The 21,812-nt window shown below is 43.6% G+C and overlaps 2 protein-coding genes across 10 annotated transcripts in view; one reads left to right on the plus strand and one right to left on the minus strand.

Annotated features, from left to right (window-relative positions):
• Positions 1–6,786, minus strand: part of LOC109627894 (ryanodine receptor 3-like) — a 103,742-nt gene extending 96,956 nt beyond the window's left edge. For all 9 annotated transcript variants that reach the window (XM_069536350.1, XM_069536347.1, XM_069536348.1 and 6 more), the window contains exon 1: positions 6,646–6,786. In XM_069536350.1, coding sequence (XP_069392451.1) covers positions 6,646–6,693 — 48 coding nt within the window. In that variant the 5' untranslated portion in view covers positions 6,694–6,786. The remainder of the gene's footprint in view (positions 1–6,645) is intronic.
• Positions 6,787–7,695: 909 nt separating this feature from the next.
• The window catches only part of LOC109627893 (formin-like), a 56,133-nt gene continuing 42,016 nt past the window's right edge, over positions 7,696–21,812 (plus strand). The window contains exons 1-3 of the mRNA XM_069536351.1: positions 7,696–9,193; positions 10,409–12,051; positions 20,371–20,537. Coding sequence (XP_069392452.1) covers positions 10,518–12,051; positions 20,371–20,537 — 1,701 coding nt within the window. The 5' untranslated portion in view covers positions 7,696–9,193; positions 10,409–10,517. The remainder of the gene's footprint in view (positions 9,194–10,408; positions 12,052–20,370; positions 20,538–21,812) is intronic.

Below are 21,812 nucleotides of genomic sequence, written 5' to 3' on the forward strand. Positions count from 1 at the left end.
ACATTGACTGCCAAGAAGCAACGGCAAAGAGGAGCAGACAGAGATGTGAGATGAGAAATGGCCCTGCTAGCTATGGAGGAGGAGGCAGCAGCTAACAATCACTGATGGCTGAGGAGACTGTGGCAAGCATGCACTTATGGTGTTCAAGTGATTTCAGGTTATAAATTTGAACAAGATGAAGAGGAGAAGGGAAATGGTGAGCAGAACCAAAGCAGGAGTGCTAGGATACATGAATGTGTGTGTATGTGTGAAATCTTTTGCACAGGCGACTGGTAGCATACCAAAATTGTGGTGGTGTTTAAGTGTTTGGAAGTAACAGAATTGGTGTGCAACAATCTCACGTTTATACATTTTCTGTATGCTGTCAGTGGAGCTTGCAGGATTGATTACACTGCATTGTTGTCGGTCCAAGGCAGCCAACTGTGGATATCGGCAGGTGGCCAAAGAGCACAAAAGAAGTTACAGAAAAGCAAAAGGGGCTATGACTCATCAACATCTGTGGTATTTGTGAAGATAAGATGAGAAAAATTTTCCCTCTGAATAAAGTGTAGCATTACAGGCAACTGATCAGGGTACAAAGGGTATTTGATTCCTGCAGTTAACAACTTGCAAAACACAAAGACAACAATCAGGGAATTTTGTAAAAAAGAACATTACATTGGAGCAGGTAGTTCTGATCAGTTGGCAGGAGACTCCTCTTTCAATAAATGGCAATATGTATAGAATAAACATTTTAAATTTGTTTGCATGAAGTGTTAGTCAATCATAGATATGTATGAGATTCTGAAATGACAAAACTAATATATCGTTTTAACTTTTTACTTCTGGTTGGGAGTCAGCTGACTGCAGTAATTCTGCTTCAGTTTTTCATTCAGATGAACACACAAATTTACAGGATAAATGCTGACACTTGACTTATCACTGACACTAGACTACAGGTATAATATACTATATAATGTATATTTTATATAGAGAATGAGGATCCAGTAATGTCCTTTAAAAATTGTTTTAGTCTACACACATTATATTTCCAGAATCATATGCAGTCACCAGGACCTTTGACCTGTGAAATCTAATCAGTTGATCTTTGACTCCACAACTGGTAAAAATCTTAAGAAATTCCCGACAGGCAGACTTGTGATATCAAGTTCAAGACGCCAGAACATGTGTTGTGAGCCCACCATAAGCATGACCTTTGACCATTAACTGAAAATTTAGAAAAGTGTTGATATTAGTTTTCAGTTTAAAGGACAAAAGTATTTCAGCTCCCATGTTTGCTGCTTTAATTGGATGTCAGCAAGTCTGCCTGGGTTATTGGCGAGGTCAAGTAGGCAATTTAAAGACAGAGCTTCGGCCTCAGGTCATTTGCGACGGGCATTTGTGATAAGTGTTAACATTTAACATTGAAGTGTTCAGTTGATTAAAATAAATTATAGACATGTTCATTAATAATTAAAATCAATAGTTGTAGCACTAAACTTCTGCAAAGCAACAAATGATACAGGTGCATCCTGGGAGCACAGAAGCACTTTGGATTAGTCAGTGCGGTCATATCAGGGCTTTCCACCCTCTGACACTATATCTAACATGAATGGCCGATATGTCAGAGGTCTTCAGACCAAGAGAAAACAACAACAGGGTCTTCGTAAGAAGGAAGGTACTTCCTACGCTGCCTTGTTAAATATTCATGCTCAGAAACACCAGATCAATCAGGCCCGCTTACTGCATGCCACCAGCATTACTGAGGAAATTTCTTCATTTGGTGGCACGATCAATATCTCATTACAGCAGCTTTACTCCGGATTGTCTCCGGGCAGGCCTGCTGGCTTCATTCACTCGACATCACGGGCCTATCTAATCTGTCTATTTTCATCATGCAACACAGAGAAGCAGCCTTCTGCCGATCAACACTTCCACTGCAAACCTCACGCCAACATACTTTTCTGCAAGGTGAGGCTCAGCAAGTGCAAGACTGAGGATTGTGAATGAGTCTCAGGTGATGCTAATGGTAGATATGAGGTGAATCAATACTGGAGGGAGGATATAGGTTATGTGCAATGCAGAAAGGGAGAGTATCTGTTTGATCAATACAGCTCATACATGATGACATAACTTTGCACTTTGAATCGCTGGAATGTAACTTGTCTACAAAAAGAACCAACATCCGTCAATCAAATTTCACATTTGCCCGAAACAGTGTGTCAGAGTTATTTTATTAATCTTTGTATATTTATATAGAGTTCTTGATGACCACTCAAAATATTTTATATTACAGTTTTCCATTCACCAACTCACATACACATTCATACAGTGCATCTGTGTGCAGCACTTTTCTCTATGAGAACGGGAGATTTAGGGTTCAGTATCTCGCTCAAGGACACTTCGGCATGCAGTATGAGGAAGACTAGGGTCGGACCGCCGACCTTCTGGTTACAGCACAACCGCTCTAACCTCTGAGCCACAGCCGCCCCCCTTGCATCTTCAAACACATGCAGTTTGGCAACGATGAATGCTAGCAGTTGCGATGACCAGAGCACGTTAAAAGCTCCTCTGCTTTCAGAGCCCATGTACTTGTCCTTCCATGTTTTATCTTTTTAACTTTGTTTGATGCTGTATCAACCAAATCACCACAGTAATAACAGTAATTAAAGATTGAACCACTACAACCAGTACATTTGGTTTTATCCCTAGTCATAAATAAATGAATTATTTAGGAAAAACTTATTTAGTATAGTCTTTACAAATCTATTTTCAGAGTGGATCTCTGCGCTCAGATCTGTACCATTACGCCCAAAACGCCTTTTGGCTGCTAATGAAACTGAGCTATTAGTTTTTTAATCCAACCATGAAATGACAGCAGACCTCATCATAATAACATTAAAGCTCCCCTCCTTAGTGTCAAGCAGAATGCAGCGATGTGCCGAACTGAATTCCCCTCAGTGGGAATAATTTCATGGTGATCGCTAATAATTATACGCAGGGCAAGTGACAGAGAAAACAGGAGGAGCCAGATATGAAAGCACGTCTGGAATACTTGTGGAGCTGAAATCATGTCAATATATGACACTGAAAAACTACTTGTGATGAAAGGTCAGCAAAAACTTTCAGAACATGTTCCTCATGCACTCTGCTAAAGTAAAACAGCCTTATTAAAGATTCCTGCAGTTGCTACAGTAAAGATAATTTATATCTGACTGCCTGCTGCAGTCTGGGGCAACATGGAGCTGTGAGATAGAGCCTCTGCCTTCCCTGGATCTTCCACCTATCCAGCATGTAGATACACACAACATGCCAAGCCACAGTAGAGATCACAATGAATATGCGAAAAAAGAGGATGCACATGAAGAGGAGAGTTCAAAGAATGAGATTAAAGTTAAAAGCAGGAAAAAGTGCAGCAGCGAAATGGGAAACGGGATGAAAGTGAAAGCCGAACAGAGCAGACAAGAGGAACGGCAACAAGGGAATGAAAGAGAGAGCGACCCAGCAGGGTGTTCAGAGACTCGAGTGGGTGAGGAGGCAGCGAGCTCTGGCACTGATGCCACGGGCACACACAGCATAGCCCAAAAGAAAAATCCTCCTTTAACGCTTCACTCTCTTGTGCTTTTGTTTCTGGTGTTTTCTGTTAGGGTACCTTTTCTTTTTCGCCTGCTTGTTTTGGCTCATTGCACTACTTCTTCCCGCGCATGCCGCATTGACAGTCAATGCCCGGATGCAAAGTGAGACCGATGCCTTCACATAAACAAGCCGAGCACTGCCACAGTGCATTAGTCACAGCCCTAGTCTGGCCTTTTCAAGGTCGCTTCTCCCACTCAACCTGCTAATAGATCACCAGGATTTGATATTCGCCTGGGGGGGGGGGGGGTCCCTGGCAACAGTTGTGCGTGTGCGTGTGCGTGTGCTCGTGCGCAGATGATCGCACCGCATGCTGTGTCATGTTTGCACTGATAAGAGGGATTCTGTCGGGATCGTTGCATGAATTAAAAGATAAAGTGGGAGGCACAGGAACAAAACTTTCTTGTTACTATCCCCTCTTGTTCTTCCTCTTCCTTGTTCCTCTACTGCGATTACTTGGCGCATCATGGTCAAACAATTCCTTTAACAAACTACCTGAGCCATGGAACCAGAAGCTGATATTTTTATTCACTATGCTGCTTATTATTATGTACTGCTGCTGGAGCTGGTGCATCTGAGGACATTTTCCAAACATGACGAATAAAGTTCCTGGAGAATGTGCAGCCTTATTAAACTCTGCGCAGCTTCTTGCTCCTGTTGACATTAAAAAGAAGTTTGGGGGGGGGGGGGGGGGGGGGCGCTTTTCTCACAGACTCACAATCAGCCCCGTTCCTCTTCCTGTAACATCAAATTACCCATGGCTGAGATACCCTCACACTGCCTCGCTCCTCCTCTCCCTTCCTCCCACAGACTTTGGGTTTATAGGCGGCAGCAGCAGTCCGGCAGGGATCATTTCTGCTCCCACTCCAGGGAAATTACTTTGTGTTGTTAGAGAGAAGGCCGTTTGTGAACTGCTTTATCAAGCTCCTTGACTCCAATAACATTTGGGATGCCAGCGAGAAATATAGCCCCTTACATATCTCAGCCGCTGTTTGCCATCAAGTCATACAACATAAAGGCAGGGTTAGAGCCAATGTAAGTGTGAGTGTGTGTGTGTGTGTGTGTGTGTGTGTGTGTGTGCGCGCGTGTGTGTGTGTTTGAAAAGGCATGTCTTATTTGAGCATTTGTTTCTGCAGGACTGATTTAGTCATGTACTCTAGATAAATATGTATCACTATAGCATGTGTGGGCATGTACTGTACATACTAATGTGCGTGTGTGTGCTCTGTTATTCTACACAGACTAGTTCAGATGTGCCTCGCTTGGACTGATGAATAATTTCTGCACTGTGCTCTGCTGTGGCACGTCTGGTGCAGCCTGACTGCACCACACAGCTACGGCTCTGCATTTGCATTCATTACACACACACACACACACACAGATTTTACGCACATGAACACTGAGCTCGCTCACATCCCAACACCGTTCAGCCCGTCAGCTGTTTCCTGATTTAAAGAGATGCAACAAGCTGTAAAGCCCTTTTTAAAGCAACAGTAGCTTCCTATTATTTAATGCCTTCTCACTTTTCCTCCCACTGTAACATCTGGAGGGAAAACTGTTGTTGCCATGAACCCAACTAATAAGACCAAAACAGTCGAGCAAGTTAAAAACAAAAAAAGCAAACATTATGATTCTAAGTGTGGATTGGTGGTTTTTAAATTCAAGCCCAGAGAAGAGGTGCAGTGTGAAGGTGTAAGATGAAATGTCAGTTCTCTTTTGGAGCGGCAGCCATGCTGATGCGGTGACCTCTGTGTGCTGTGGTTTAAAGGTTGCAGATTCTGCCACATGGGAGGAGGTGAAAGGAAGGGGTCGTTTTTAAAGATCGCCGCCGTCCCTGGAGATAAGAGAGCCTTTCAGCACAAAGCAAACACTGACTTAGTCGAGACGCTGTCACTTGAGGGCAGAGTCATGGACCTACACTGTGTCTGCTTGGATCTCTTTTGACATTGTGACACTGTTATTTGCACTGTGTAGAATCTGTCCTGAAGCCTCTCAATTAAACTTAAGAAACTGACAATAATGTGAATAAATATGACAATGATTCACATAAGAATACGAACACCTCTATGATACAGGTAGTTGTGCATGTGTGAGCTTAATAAAGGGAAACCACAGGCAGCAGGTCCACAGATATGTGCAACCAAACACCTCCTACTGTCTCAGGGGTCTATCTGGAAGACCTCCAGCTCTCTGCTCCCTCATCACCCACATCACAGTGTATTTTCAGACGTGATACATCTCTCAATGCATTTCACCATAGACGAGCCGATCATGTCACCATCTATCTTTGTCAGTGGCGGAAACAAGTTCACGCGCTGCCAGATTCGTCCCAAGCCCCAACACTCATCTTCTCAACTGAAAGAATTCATTTGTACTAAGTGGCAAATGTTTTCATAGCAGTGTATGGCACGCAGGTAGTTTCTCGTAGTCTAAACTGTGTTTACGTCCAACAAGTAATACATCAGGGTGCATCAAGACTGTATTTATTAGAACATTTTCATTTGCATAGATGTTTGATGCTGCACAGGAACCCTGGGGCGACTGTCTGGACGTGCAGCCAACACTGCCAGACTAGCACGTTTGAATGCACAGCGAGCACACAGGTTCAAAACTGCCTTCATCCTCACAGACACCTAAGTGATACTACAGGAACAATTCAGCCTTATGAATCAACCCTCAGTATTTCAGAGATTATAAGTGAGATCACACTACAACTTGTAACCGAGAGGCTGCAGGAAGGTGCATATGTAAGTTTTGCACGGCAGGAGACCTAGTGCTGTCAACTTCTTGAGACAGAGACTGCAGGAAAGACAATAGCTGTCGGGGAGCGATGCGCAAAACAACGGGGGCACTATCACTGCCCCTAAGATGTGCAACAAGACGCGAGGTTATCAGAGGGGATGCGATGAAATAACACCGGAGGAGCGAGACAAATGATGGGCAGCGATACAGAGAAGACAGAGCTGCACATTTCTCCACATCACCGGAGCAGCAGCAGCGCTTCAAGTGCAAACAGGCAGGAAATGTACTCACAGTCCTGAGGAACTGGATCTCATCCTCTCCCTCTCCACCTTCAGCCATGGCCGCACAGGAGCCTGCTCACGCTCGGGAAGCCTCCGCTGGCTCCTCTCACCTATCGATACTAGCATATAGCTAATCCGCGGACCATTCACAGCGGGCACACGACCGCAGCATGTGTGTGTTTCACTGAGGCCGCCGCGCACCGCCCGGAGCAGGAGGAGCAGGAGGAGGAGGAGGAGGAGGAGTGTGTGTCAGCAGCAGCATCGGTGGGCTGAAGCGAGCTGGGGGACGGTGTCGTGAAGCCGAGATACAGCAGCGGGGTCTTTATGTGCCACGTCACCGGCAGACCTTGTTAATGTAACCGGGGCCGCGCCAATATTCAAACATTAGCGGGTTAAATAGAAGCAAACAACGGAGGGATGGATGGAGGGATGGAGGGAGGGATGGAGGGGTGGAGGGAGGGAGGGATGGTGCATCGGTCCTGTGGTTCATCATGTCTCATCTATAGCTGCACATTCACATCACGTTATCATCCCAGTGCTGGTGCAGATCAGCACCACGGTCAGCTCCCTGCAGCCCAGCAGCCACACATTCATTTCAGTGAATCACAGTTTACATCGATTGGTTTCTTTTTGCCAAAAATGAAAAAGCATCAACCACATTCCCAGACATGTGCTGGCTATGATGCATCTCTGCTACTGAACATCTCAATGAAAAGTTGCTTTAAGGTGAGTTTACGCTTCATGAATACAACCAATTCAAAAAGCTGAAGAACCCATTGCAACCTCCTGACTTAATTTTTTTATCCATACATCTACCACATTCATAAGCAATACCACATGTCAGCACTATTTCCATATCACAGCATATTTATACCTTAATTCCATGTATTTTTTTTATACCATATTATTCATCAGCTGTTCTTTTCAGGTTCCTGCTTCTGTGCAGCATTTACAGCGACAGCAAAGACTTTCTGATTTCTGATTCTAATTATTTATAATGAAATTACTTATTTATTTAATTGGGTGACTTATTTTTACATAACTTAATTAAATGTGAATAACTCAATTAATGCTTAATATAATACAATTAAGATTTGTACTTTTCCTGTGGACAAAACAGTCATAAGTGACCTGTAACCAGTGTTTCCCTACAGTCACATTGGCTCTTACTTAATGCTTTAATGGAGTGATCTCTGGTGGTGATGCGATGCTGCCCTCTAGCGTAGGTACTGTGACCCGCAGAGACACAGAAAAGGTCTCTGTCTATCTATGCCTATCTGCATATTTCTTCCCACAATTCCCTGTTCGCCTCCTTCCTTCTGTACTTCCCTTTATTTCTTGATCCGTATTTATCGCAGTCTGTTGATAAAGAATGGTGATGTTTCAAAGTTATGGAAGATCCATCTTATTGAGATGGTTTCTGTGGTGTTTCTGACAAGTGCAAACTCCTCAGATCACCTGCGTGAAGCCAAAGGTGTGTCATTGCAATTAGGATTTCATTACACACAAATTATCTAATTTCCAAGCCTGAATTTCAACCAGATTTAATTGAAATTCAAGCCTATATACTTGCACATAAGACGCATGTCCTTGTATTACTTTTTCCTTTTCTGTGTAGAATTGAATGACATCTAGTGGTGAAGTTGCATATTGCAGCTGAATACCCCTCACCTCACCCAAACATGAAGGAGAACCTGCGGTAGCTTCAGTTGTCATAAAAACTCAAAAGGTGTTCAGTTTGTCCAGTCTGGGCTACTGTAAAAACATGGTGGCCTCCGAAGAGAGGATGTAAATATTAAGTATTTAAATATAAAAGGCCCCTTTTAGGGTAAAGAAAACTACAATTTGTACAATTTATATGAAACACACTAGTGAAAACATCACTTGGATTATTTTGTATTCAATTTCTGCCAATAGATCCCTTTGACCTAAATCTTACACACTGAACCTTTACATGTTCAGTTGCCTCTGAAGTTATTGCAGCTGCTACACAAACCAATGAATTCAATGTGGCATTATATATCAAATTAATCCCTTACTGTTCCTTTAAATACTATTATAACTGGGTAATAAAATTGAACTGTTGTTATGAATTGGGAAATGTTAGCGTAGTGAAGCAGCAGTGCTCGTGTCAGCCTCTAGGTGTCTCTGCTCGGTAACAGATGGATTCACCTGGGCCTTCGTGGAGCAGGTGGTGCAGTGTGACGTTCTTACCTCTAAACTCTCATATGATCCTCTGTGATGATGCAAACTGCTGCCACAGTTCAACAAACTCCACTTTAACCTGATTACCATCCACTTCCTGCTCCACACACACGTCCCCTCATCACATGGCCCACCTGCCAGCCTGCAGCTGCACTCACTCCTACTGTGGGACGTGGGATGGATGACGCAGAGCCAACCAGAGAGCTGGGAGCCGGCGGTGGACGCTCCTATTGGTCCGGCCTCCCGTCCATCAGGGCAGAGGATCCCAGTGAGAGAAGCAGCGGTGTTTCTGCAGCAGCAGCTCAGAGATGTGAAGGGGGGACATATCTGCCGTGTTCACTAAACCATGGAGGGTAAGTCACTGTTTGTGTTTTACCTGCTGCAGGTGCATTAATGTGTGACATACTTACCAAGTATAAAAACATCAATCTGAGGCTGATGCGGAGTTTATTTTTTATTAATTGACTTTAAATCATAATAAATTCAGCTCAATATGTGTCGGTCTTACTTGTAGTGTTGCAACAGTAACCCTATAAGTCTGTGTTAGTGTTTGTTGTGCTGCCATCTTAACACTGACAAATGTGGTTGCAAGGTGACAGTGGCCCAGTGGATCATCATCAACGTCATCACACAGTGTGTGTGTGTGTGTGTGTGTGTGTGTGTGTGTGTGTGTGTGTGTGTGTGTGTGTGTGTGTGTGTGTGTTGTCATGTAAACAGAGACAGTGCAGAGATGGTGAGGGAATCGTTTGGAGCAAAAGTAGAAATGTGTGTGTCTGCTTTGCTTGTAAACATGGCAGCCCCTGCATGCACGGGGCCCTGCGTGTGTCGTCACTGTGTGTGTGTGTCTGTGTGTGTGTGTGTGTGTGTGTGTGTGTGTGTGTGTGTGTGTGTGTGTGAGAGAGTGTAAGTAAGTGGCAGGATTCATGCTGCAGGGTTGTAAAATGTTGATGAAGTGTTGTATGTGCTTATACAACAAATGCAGGAGAGGGGTGTGTAGATGATATAAGGTCAAGGACATTAGGTGAATGATAGAGTTGTTTTTATATTTGTTTTTTTATGATGTGAGAGGAGCAGTCTGTGTATTTAAATCTCTGCATTGGTATCCAGGTAGTAGTTAGGGCTAATATCATGCTATAGGGTTGGCCAATATGGCCAAACATTTTACCTAGATAAAGAAAATCATCGGTCAATATTTATACTTATCAAGAAGAATGTTTTTTAAGTTTAAAGACTGATTTTAGCTCCTAATTGAAAATCGTGGCTTCTTTATGGGCAGAAAATGATAAACACATGCACAGTTAAACAGCAACTGTTAGTTAGATCAATCATCTGTTCTACCTCCTCACTGCTTGGGTAAAGATTATATATTGCAATTTTGTTATATTTATATTGATGAAATTCATTTTGCAATAATTATTTATATTGTTTAATTGCAGGGTCCTACTTGAAATCAAAGAGGAATACAAAAGTCTGGCATTAGGGCTCAACAAATGTCCTTAATATGTTGTTTAGACATCTTGTGTCTGTTAAGTCTGATATATCACTGCTTGCTACTTTCTCTCTGACAGCATCTGGACAGGCCAAGTGATGAATGGCCAGAAATCCTCCTCTGCAGTCCAAGCCCAGTCACTCTGTCTGGGGCCTGACAACCTACTTTGGAGGGCTTGAGAGATTAACATGGCTCCCGTCATGGAAGGCACACACACCGTCTTGATCCTGTATGCGCCCATCCGTGAGTTCAGCAACATCAGCCTGTATTACCCCAAGAGGCGGGCCCCGAGCTTTAAGTACAAGAGCCGTGCCCCTCATTCAGAAAGCGCCGGCAATGATCATGACTGGGGAAAGGAGGATCTTGCAGCGTCCAAACAAAGAGGCCACTCTTCCTATACCTCGGGAGAACTCCTCAACTCCCAGCAGGCAACAAAGGAGGTTGTTGCAGAGCTCTGCTGGCTGGCGGCAGAGCACCACCAGTTGCTGGCCGATCTCCTATCGCTGTGTCGGGACTGCACCAACAAGGTCAGGATGGGTAACCAGGATGGGAAATTCCAGGATTACATGCAGGGTCAGGAAGTTCACGTTGGAGGTCGGGTTCTCAGCAGCAGCTGCAGCTATTCTGTCGCTGTGTCTCCGGAGCACAAGAGAGCCACGTCCAAGAGTAAGAAGCTGAAAAAGTTTGGAAGCAAAAAGCTTGACAGTGCGGAGGATTTACTGCACAGTAAGATGAAGAAGAAAGTTGTAAGTGGGACTTCAGGCGCTCAGAATGGTGTGGCCGTATCCGCAGTCTCAATAGTGGAGCAGATCCGAGGTATTCCAGCCACCATCCATGTGTCTGACAGCCCAGCCACCGGCTCCTATGTCAGTGCAGTCAGTAATCCCATCCTGCCAATGGAGGAACCCTTCCAGATCGGCCGTGAGGGCTGGGACTTCATTGAGGACAACCGGACATTTGACCCCGACATGTATTTCTGCAGCGACTTCTCAGAATACGACAGCGAGCTGGGTTTCGAGTCATCTTCTTGCAGCCTGATGGAGGGACTGACCCGACGGGAAAGTGGGAGCAACCTTCGACCAATTAAGAGGTTTGACTCTCCGGTAGAGACGTTATCTGAGAATGCATCAGTAGTCAGGTCTGCTCAGCAGCCCTGTGGCAACATCAATCAGAGGAATATGGGGGTCAGGGTGGTGGCTAAAGTGCTTGATGAGGAGGGGAGGGTCCACCATGTTAGCCATAAGAGCCCAGAGAAGGAAGGGCCCGCCGAGTGGAGAGGGACAAACGGAGACCACCTGGCTGGGGTTGGTAAACAGCTGACAGGTAACAAGCAGTCTGAGGGGCTATGGTTGCCCCTGTCCAATACAACCAACCCTTCACCTTCATCCAAATCCCACATCAAGAGCCCATCTTCTGCGTCTCTGGCCGGGGTCTTCAACACCTCTTTCCCCGCATCAAACAGCCTCCAGAGAATGTCCCCAGTCCTGTCCCCTCTGCCCTGTAAGCAGGCGAGCCCACACCTCAACCACCGCATCGTGCTGCTGTCGGACAAGGACGTGGACCCGGCCCGGGACAGCTCCGGCAACATGGACGAGCCCAAAATCTTCACAGAGGTCATCGACAAGAACGGCAACAAGCGCACCATCACCCGCCTGGACCTGAACATCAGCAGGAGGCCCAGCACCTCCAAGTGGAATTCCTCCAGCAACTCCACAACAACAGGTGAGTTATGAGAAATCCCCCTGCTCCAATAGCACTTTGAACACACTGATTCATGCCTTGATGTGAATGTTGACATCCTTGCTTTTTTATCGTCTCAGAGAGGAGCATGAAAGGCTTGTCAGAATATGCCCTCGCTCTAGAACTGCTGGAGCTGTATTTCAAAGAACAGATGAATATGCTTTGAGCAAGATTCATCTGTCTGTGTGTGTGGGTGGGTGTGTGTGTGTGTGTGTGTGTGTGTGTCTGTCTGTGTGTGTGTGTGCCTGAGGTTTTTGTTGAAAAGCCCCAGTAATTAGTGTGCAACACATCTGACAAACTATTTCTGCACAAGGAGTTTCACTTTGTGACTCCTCCACTATCTAAATCAACAGAAGGGTACTGTTTTACAAAGCGTCTCTGTTAGGCTTTAACTGCTGTGTTATTTCATCCTGGCTTTGACATATGACCACAAATTAAAAACTACCCAGCAGAGTTGAACAAGGGGCAAGCGGGGCCTGAGAATAGTTTGGCCGATGATCCGTTTTAACGCTCTCAGTGCCGCAAGAGGGAAAAGGCAGAGATTAGGAGTGGAGTGTCTCAGATCAAAGTTGACACAGAGTTTGAACTGACCAGGGTTCTCGTGAGCACGGTGTTAACTGAAGCATTGCCAATTTGGATCTGCTGTCCCTCCCCTTAAAAAACCCACATCCTAACCTCTTTCACAGGAAGCTGACAAAGGATCACGTACCCAGCCGGCACAAGGCAGGGGAGAAAATAATGATTAGAAGTTCCTTATTTGCAGGACTTCTTTCCCCTTTTTTATAATCTAACGATGACAGAATAAATGCATTTAAACACTCGCAATGTACATAATCTTTGCAAAGCCACAATAATGTCAAAAGCTCAGATTAGCAGCTTTCTCTCAGGCCACTGTGTGAACGTTTCAGTAGAAGATGTTTTTGTGGTGGTTCAAACTTTATACACCTTCCCTGGAATCTCTCCAAGCTTCACAATCCAATTTAATTCTGTAGGCTTTATTATGATTGCATTATGTCCCTCTGTAATGTGGTTAATCAGCCCTCTCACTCAGTGTCAGCCAGACTCTACTTTAATCTGCAGCAGCAAACAGATGGCCTCCCACCAATTTATATATTTCACTTTAAGACTGTGGAAAACGTAGATAGTTTAATTTATTATTTTCAGAACAATGTTGCGTTTTCTAAAGGAGGCCCCAGAGTGTTTTGAATCTTTACATCATAGACTATGGTGCTAGCCCAAGCAGCACAAGTCAGCATCTCTCAGCTCAGCAGCAGCCTTTAGGGGGAGGAGGGATGAGTGCTGAGCTCTGTTGAACCAAACTAACTGGTGAAAAAGGGAATGAGTAACCCAGCTTTACTGGTGTGGAGATCATTTGGATCAATTCCCGCTGAGGTTGTCCTCATGCGTTGGCATGCACATACATTAATATTGTTAACAAAAAATCAAAAATGGACTTTCCTGCCCCGTCCCAAAAACCAAAATCATAACACCAGATCATCAATATCGTGATTTATTACTAATACATGTGATAGTGACCGGAAAACAAACACACTTCAGGTTGAACCATGGTCATAACAAAAAACATAAGAAAACAAACTTATCGGAAGAGAAATCAGGTGCTACGGAGATCTAAGTGAAACAGAACAAACCAAAAGACATTCATTAAACCCGGACTCCCTAAAGATAAACAGGTTTGTATTCATAACAAAATTGAACTTCACCCCCACAGTCTCTGTACTAGGTACAGTGAAGTTGACTTATCCTATTTACACATTTACCACTGCTAACTACTCACAAATGCAGTTGCATATTATTTGAAAACATAAATGGGTTGGAGGCCGGGGACAGACCCAGGATGCTGCTGCTTAGTTTCTGTCGCTGGGCGCTGGCAAAAACCTGGAGAATTTAAATGGCAGGATGTTAAAGATGAGCCAACCTGCAGCTGCACCTCTCCGAGCCGAGCCCACGCATCCAGTCAGTCAGGAGCTTTTTATATACAGTCTATGGTCAGGACAGAGAACAAAGATTTTCACAGCTGCAGAGTACTCCCTCCCACACACAACAACAGTCACACTAAAAACAGGAGAAACTACAGACAAGAAACGATAATGCCACCAGGGCCAAAACAATATCCACACAACTGTACACATAATCAAATATATTTTTATTTTCATTTTAAGATACTCTTTTGTCAAAATCCAAACCTTTATGAACATTGTTTTTAATTTGTTCTCCCCACATGTATGAGAGGTCTTTCCAGGTACTCATAGCTTCCACCCACAGTCCAGAGACATGCAGATTGGAGACCAGGTTCAGACCTGTACAAAGTACAAATGGTCCCCAGAGACACATTTAGGATGCATTTTAATGTCAGATGTGAACGCTGTCCTCTTGTGATCCGATCTTTCAGGACGAATGTCAACACCAGGTCTGAGTAGGGTTTCAATTGTCTGTAGGTGTGAATGTGAGTGTGAATAGTTGCTTGTCTCTATACACTGGCCCTAGGATACATTGGCGACCTGTCCAGGGCATACCCCACCTCTTGCCCAGTGTCAACTAGGATATGCTCCAGCCCCGCCACGACCCTTAAAGGATAAGCAGTATAGATGACAGATGGATAACACATAAGCTATCTGTATGAAAGAAGAGGAGCTGCTTACTTTGTTGCCTGCGTCATGCTTTCCACATGCTACATGCTGCACAGTCTTCAGAGTGGTGCCTTTAACCTTCAAATCTTAAACAGAAAGCCTCCCTCAGTTCTGCTGCATCAGAGCTGTTTACGAGATCACTTCTGTGCTGCCTGATAATTGAATACACTTCAGATGTTAACGCAGATAAATGAACATCACAGTGTCCAGCCAAAAAGGGGCTAAGTGGGTCAGTGTGAAGCTCGGGTCTTCAGATGTCGAACTAATTATCATCCGGGCTCTTTAATCTGCACTCTCCTATTGAAGCTCAGTGCCTATTAATGAGTGTGCTTATGCAGACGGCGTGAGTGGTCATTTTAAACAAATTCTCTTCATGTGCTAATCTTCCTGCACTGCAGTTTGTGTAACAGAACACTTTATGCATACATGCGTGTTGGACTTGTGTGTTCACCATAGACTGGATATAAGGATGGACAACACATCATCACCTCTTCCCACTATCTAGAAATAAAGCCAAAATATCCTGCGTTTTAACACTGCCATCCTGGGCTCGACCAATCAGTCAGTCTAAGCTGTCAATCATGGCGATTTTTTTTGAAAAATGAGAGCTAGAACAAACATTATTGTGATAAGAACAATCTAAAATTACAAGAGTATCTATTTCATGCACGCGTCAGTGTGAGAAGAAGAGCTGAAGCTGGAGCACCGGGAATCTGCAACAGAATATCTGAGTATAGGCACACAGTTTGAGCACAAACAGAGAGAATCTACGGCAAACAGGAAAGTAGGAGTTTTTGAGTGAAAGCAAAATCTGACCATGAAAGTCCTGCTCTCGCACTGAAAGGCCACACTCTTATATAAAGGAAAAATATTCATGTCCCATCCACTAACATGGAGGAGGCGGTATTTATGACCAGTACTACAGCCAACCCCCAGGTGGCCATGTAGGCGTGTCATGTCCATCTTTATACATTTTTTTGATATTAACACTGAGTCATCAGTTTCTCTTTCTGGCTGCATTTTTGTTTCTTGTTTCTCGTATAATCAGCAGGTAGTCAACCGCAACATCAAAACTGCACAAGAAATTTCAAACCTTCAGTTTAAAGAATCTGTGAACACAACATGGACATATCGTCACCTTGTATGTGTAAAAGGCTGCAGTGAGTCACGAGTATTGTGAGTTCGCTGCGTGTGTTGTTATATCTTCTTTGAGCCGCCTGCTGCTGCCGTAAACAATGCTGAGAGCAGCCAGAGTCCGTTTGTGTCCACTCATGTTACATATCATGCCAATTAATATTTATTATAGCTGCTTTAGGAGAAACTGTTGTCAGGCTTCAACCATTAGTGTCTCTCCTTCTCGCTCCCGCGTTCCCTTTACCCCGCCCTTCCTAAATTCCTTACTTATTTTATTGTCTGACATATGGCAGGCAATACCATAATCAGATTAGTCAATACGTTCCAGGAAGGTCATATGAACCTGATCAGCAAGAGTGTGTCACCCTGTTCTCCCTGCGAGCTGTCATTCAACACAGAGTGCACTGCCATGTATAGCTGTTTCGTTCAATGAGGACAAGGGCTGGCTCTATTCAGATAATGAGGTGAAAAACAGGCTACGACTGCTGTACAAGCTGTAATGTCCACACACAGAAACAAGGCACAATCTCATATTACAGGCTACTTTTTATTCTTTATTCAACATAACAATACCTACACTACCAGCTGGTAAATCTAGTACCTCCCATCTCGTGCTTTTAGAAGTTTTTAGTATGATCAGCTTCAATCAAAGACACATTTTATTATCTGAATTTTAGGCGTTACAAATTCTTAAATATGTTAAAATATTATGTACAAGGTGTTAAAAATATTTGAGTATGTCTCTTATTATGTACATATAAAACTACTTCCATTGTGTTTAGATATGAGAATATAAAATAAATTAGATAGGAATGTCTTAGTGAGTTGTAGTTCTTTCTCAATGATACAGATAGTAGCTCACTATAATAGAACTACAAACAATACAAACGTGGAACTGTCTTTAAACACCTCGTTAGACTTTATCTCTAGACTATGGATACCTACTGTCTATTCTCTACTCAGCTACTGCACCCATATCTGGGAAAGTATAAATACATAATTCTGGGACTCCAATATTCCCTCATATTTTCTTGGCATAGGTCTTAAATAGGGGTCTCATGATCTCGATTTTTTAATTCTGCTGCATTTTAATTGGAGACATCAGCGGCATCTTAATAAGCACTCATACTTTCTCCCAAAGAATCTGAAGCCCTGCTGAAACGCTGCATTGTCTTTGCTTTCTCCCTCATCCACTGACAAGCCGGCGTTCCCCACATCATGAAGAGTAACAGTGAACCAGCTGTGAAATAGAGAGTGAAAGACAGGGAGAGAGAAAACTGGAGAAAAGATTGTTTTCTGGACCTATGAATAAAAAAAACATAAATAGAATGAATCCAGATTTTTTTAAACTCTGATAGCATAGTCAAAATTTAATTCCTTAAAAATTCTTAAAAGGAACCTGCAGAAACCCTGTATTTTATACATGCACTCACTGGTAGATTGAAGCAAAGATAACCAAATGTCCTGTCTCTCAGTCAATGCCCTGCCAGGCCAAATGAACACACTCCACTCTCTTCCTTTATTGTTCTATTATCCAATCATCCTCCAGAGCTGCATGGCAAACGACTCTGTGAGGATCATGCTACATATCTGCTCCGGCCCACGGGGCACCTGCAGCATTTTCCTCTGGGTTTCCATTTGTAGCCTGTATTTACACAAACCTCAGGACTGACGGCCAAAACCAGTCAATCAGCCGGCCTGACGGCTTTGCATGGCCAACAAGCCTGTGTGGAAAAAAACAGCTGTGCCAGGAGCATAAACCATCAGGGTGATTTACAAATCCTCCATTTTTCATGATTTATATAAAAATCTATGATCCTGGGTAAAAGAGGAGGGGTTAGGAGGCTGCCAGATGCACTCAGCATGCCACATGGCAGAGCTCTTTTGCTTTAAATGTGTGTGTGTGTGTGTTAGATTCTAAGTGGATAAAATAGGGCAGTGGGTATGCTGGATGAAGCTGTTTGAGTGTCTTAAATAAGAATGAGAAAGATGAGAGGGGAGGAGGTAGAGTTAATCCGTTTTAGAAATACAAAGAGATATTTTGACCTCGCCTGACCTGCATTGGTCCACTAATAACAAGACAGCCACCACCTATGAGGGTTTGAAAAGACTCTTAATGGTTCCATGTCTGCTAACAGTGTTCAATACAGCCTGAGCAGAGCTTTCTCTGACCGCTGGATGAGTGAGGACGAGCTGACGGAGTGATTAATCTGTTGCCACCAACACACCCACCTCTCAGGATCAGACGTTGGATGCCCTCTGACTGAGCCGCACTAAATAATAATACTTCCCAGTGCCACTGAAACACCCACACTGTCTGGCAGATGCTCACTCAAACGCATGGGTTCTGTCAAATGACTGCACGGACAGTCAACACCTGCAGGTCTGTTTACTCTAGATGTCTGAGATACTTAAGCGCTCTGACTTTGCCATCAAGGCTTTGTATACTGCGTAGAGGCTCCAGACAGCATCTGGTGCAGTTGGGTTGGTTTGGGATGATCCAGTTAGCGGCATGTTACTCTCCGTCAAAAAAAACTTTATGTGTCAGCTGCCAGACAAACACAATCCCATCTGCCCTCTGTGTTCATTCAGTTTCAGATGCTGTGATTCAGTCTGTGCTTTTAGAGCAGCAGAGATGGAGATTAAACGGGACTGAACGTAACCTCACTGAGTATGTGTGTGTTCAACAGTGATGGTTCAACTGCCAAGTAAACTAATGTGCTGCCTTCTATACATGATGAATGCAGGAGTTGCTTCACATCTGCAGTGACGTTGACTTTACTGTTCTATTGCTCCATCTCTAGCAGCAGCAGCATCAGGCGTCCACTGCAGTGTTTCTGAAAATAGGGAGAAAGACAGGCCCCTTTTCTCTGCCTGTCCAGATGGTGGCACTGTTTTCCACTTAATGCATATTTACTCAATCATGGGAAACATAGACTGTTTAAGCGTTATGTTTTTGTAGGCATAAAGGAACATAGCAAACACATCAGAAGGCCTTCCTCGTTTGTTTCTTTCATGTATTGAACACTTCGTCACAGGAGAGAAAGACAGAAAGTGAGAGAGCTGTTTCTGATCAATAGTTTCTTTCCTTGGCACAGACCGGCCTTTATCCGAGGCTACATTTGGAAGTGTCCCAGCCCACAGTCAGCAGTTCCCCGCTGCGGGACCATGCAGCGCAGCATTATCATAATGAAAACTTATTAATCTAATCCTGCCAAAGTCCCAGATAAGTGGAGGGAGTGCAGGCGCTGCAGCTGTCTCCAAGTGACTGATAGTTAGTTTTCTGTGTGTGTGTGTGTTGGGGGGGCTCTCATATTATCATATCATGTTTGTATTCATATAGTGGCTGCTGTAGTCCAGTAATTCCTCATGCCCTGCTCAAGGTCGCTCATTACATACTGAGGTTATGGGATATTTTAGCATCTCATCGAACAGGAAGTACATTTGTCAGTTTTCCAGCTCATAATTCTGGCCACCAACAGTTCAAGGTGTTGTCTTACAGCTGCAGGACATTGAGAACATCAAGCTTCAAGATCCGAACCCTCCCCCTCCCCCTCTGTGTTTTCTCTCCTCCGCCTCCTTGTTCTTTCACCTCGCTGTCTTTGCCCCACATCCTTCTTCACTTGTACTTTTTATCCTCTTTTTCTTGCATGACTGACTCTCTAGAGACGGTGAATGCATGCAGCAAAGCATGAGATATTACATTTCTTTGCACATTAGAAGTCGTTGAAATAGCCTTTATGCTTCTGTGTTGGCACTCGCAGCAATAACCTGGTTCCTCCTGAAGTTAAGGCCATGTGATCTGTTCAGGGCAGTGACACATGAGCAAGGCTATGCAGTAGTTAATGTTAAAGGGCAAAATTCAAACTCTCTCAGTATTCTGCATCTGAAAAAAGCACAGAATTTCAAATTTAGCCTTGTTATAGGATACAGTTTACATGTGGCATTTAATTGTGAAGTGTATGTAAGTCCTTGGTCAGTAGAGGGCAGTTTTTCTTAATCTAAATTAGGGCGTTGTCTTGTATTTCCACTCCCTCGGGGCCTGGAGATGACTGAACACACAAGCTCACACAAAACACCTACTTCTATTTGATATTTAACAATGTCTTGAATGCAAATCTATATTAAACAATGATGTTTGTTTTTAAGAGCAATGCTCTGTAGCCCATTTTTTCCTTATTGGATCAGTGTGGCTTCCTCTCGGGGCTGACGATTGGAACAGGCCTGACTAAGTGCAGATAAAAATAGCTTTGTGCCCTCGAGCCTGCAGCTAAACAAGGGAATGTCTTGCTGCCTGTTTGATGCTAAAAGGCTCTGATGCCTGCTTCCTACCTCGTTCCGTTTTTGTAGCCCATGCTGGTTTCACAGGAAACTAGTTTTCCTCAGACACCGCTGCTTATTCAGCCCTGTCACACCTGATTGCAAATGTTGTGCTGTTGTGTTTCTCCCTGCAATGATTCCTTGCACAACATGGAGCATTAATCACCCTGTGGTCGCATATGTGTTTGTGTTTTTACAGAGGATTCTCTCTTGCGTCAGGATGATATTTGGATGCTGGATGGTGATGAACCTCAGGAGCCCCTTTCCTGTGTTCCGCGCCCTGATCACCTGGACTTCCTACGCATCACGCCGCCGGAGGATGACATCATCGGGGACACGCCCTATTATCCCAAGCTGGAGTGCGCGGTGAGAAAACTTGAGCAGAACAAACACCTAAAGATCACAATTAGCTGCAATGCACATTTTTTCTCGTGTTGCAGTGCACCATGGTTCTTTTGTGGGACTTTTTGTTCACTCAGGCATTTAACCACCTGATCATAAATTCTTCGAGGTGGATTAGCAGGTCATGGATTTTAATCTTTAGACTGGGCGTTTAAGCCAAAAACTGAAATCATTCCACTCAAACCTCCCTTGTTCAGAGCAAACAAGTTTGAACTACTTCTGCAAACATTTTGCAATGTTTGTGATTAATTGCTATGTTTTAGGCGAAATAAATAGTGATATTTCCTAATGTTATTTGGCTGAGTTGCAACTCAAAGACATGTTTGCTCAAAGAGTGTGTGGTTAATACAATCCTACTGTACTTTATGAACATTGTTTCTGGAAGTTTTAATAGGTTTTAATTATTAATTATTAATTAAGTTTTAATTATACTAAAAAGCAGTACACTTAAGAAGCACCATCATGCATCATGTCGGGGAAGGCATTCATTCCTTTGGCAGATAAATCAGATTACCTGGGTGTGGTTTTAGGCGGGTAGTGTATCAGTGCAATGCCATGCATTGTTTTCCCCGAGACACAATAAGTGTCCTGACTGACAGTGCAATCAGTTGACACAAAGGCTGTGCGGTTCAGAATCAGACTCTCTGTCCTGTTGTGATAGCCATCACACATACCTAGCCTAGCTGTGGAATGGCTTCTTTGTCATTGTCATTCATTTTCATTTTATTAGAAACTAGAATAGCACTCAGTAGAGCGATACCTCCGCCAAGGCCCAAAAGTCCTTTTATGAGACCACATTCAAATTCAATAGATATGTATTTTCATTTGATCTGCACCACATACAGTGCACTACATACACTCATAAATATCAGTCCCCTAAACTTGTTAATGTTGAAAAACGCAAAATCTGCACATGTCAAAGAAAGTGATAAAGAATTCCTGCATCCACCCAAAGTGTGGTACCCAAAGTTAGTTTTATACTTCAGGGGAATATGATTAAGAGATGTTTGTAAATTTGTGGTTCAAAACTCAAGGGGGGGGGTCGATGTGTTTCAGTTTGGATTAGACTGTGGAAATGCAAATGTAACAACTTGATATTAGATTCTTAAAAAATAGTATGTGAAGCTATTTTTGAGGGTTACAAGTGTGAATAATTGTTTGTTCTGCTTTGATTTAATCTGGGAGATGAATTGGATAGCTAGAAATCTAAGTTTAGCATTTTGCATCTGCCTGTGCCTT

The sequence above is a fragment of the Paralichthys olivaceus genome, chromosome 12 (genome assembly GCF_024713975.1).
Source record: "Paralichthys olivaceus isolate ysfri-2021 chromosome 12, ASM2471397v2, whole genome shotgun sequence".
NCBI lineage: Eukaryota > Metazoa > Chordata > Actinopteri > Pleuronectiformes > Paralichthyidae > Paralichthys > Paralichthys olivaceus.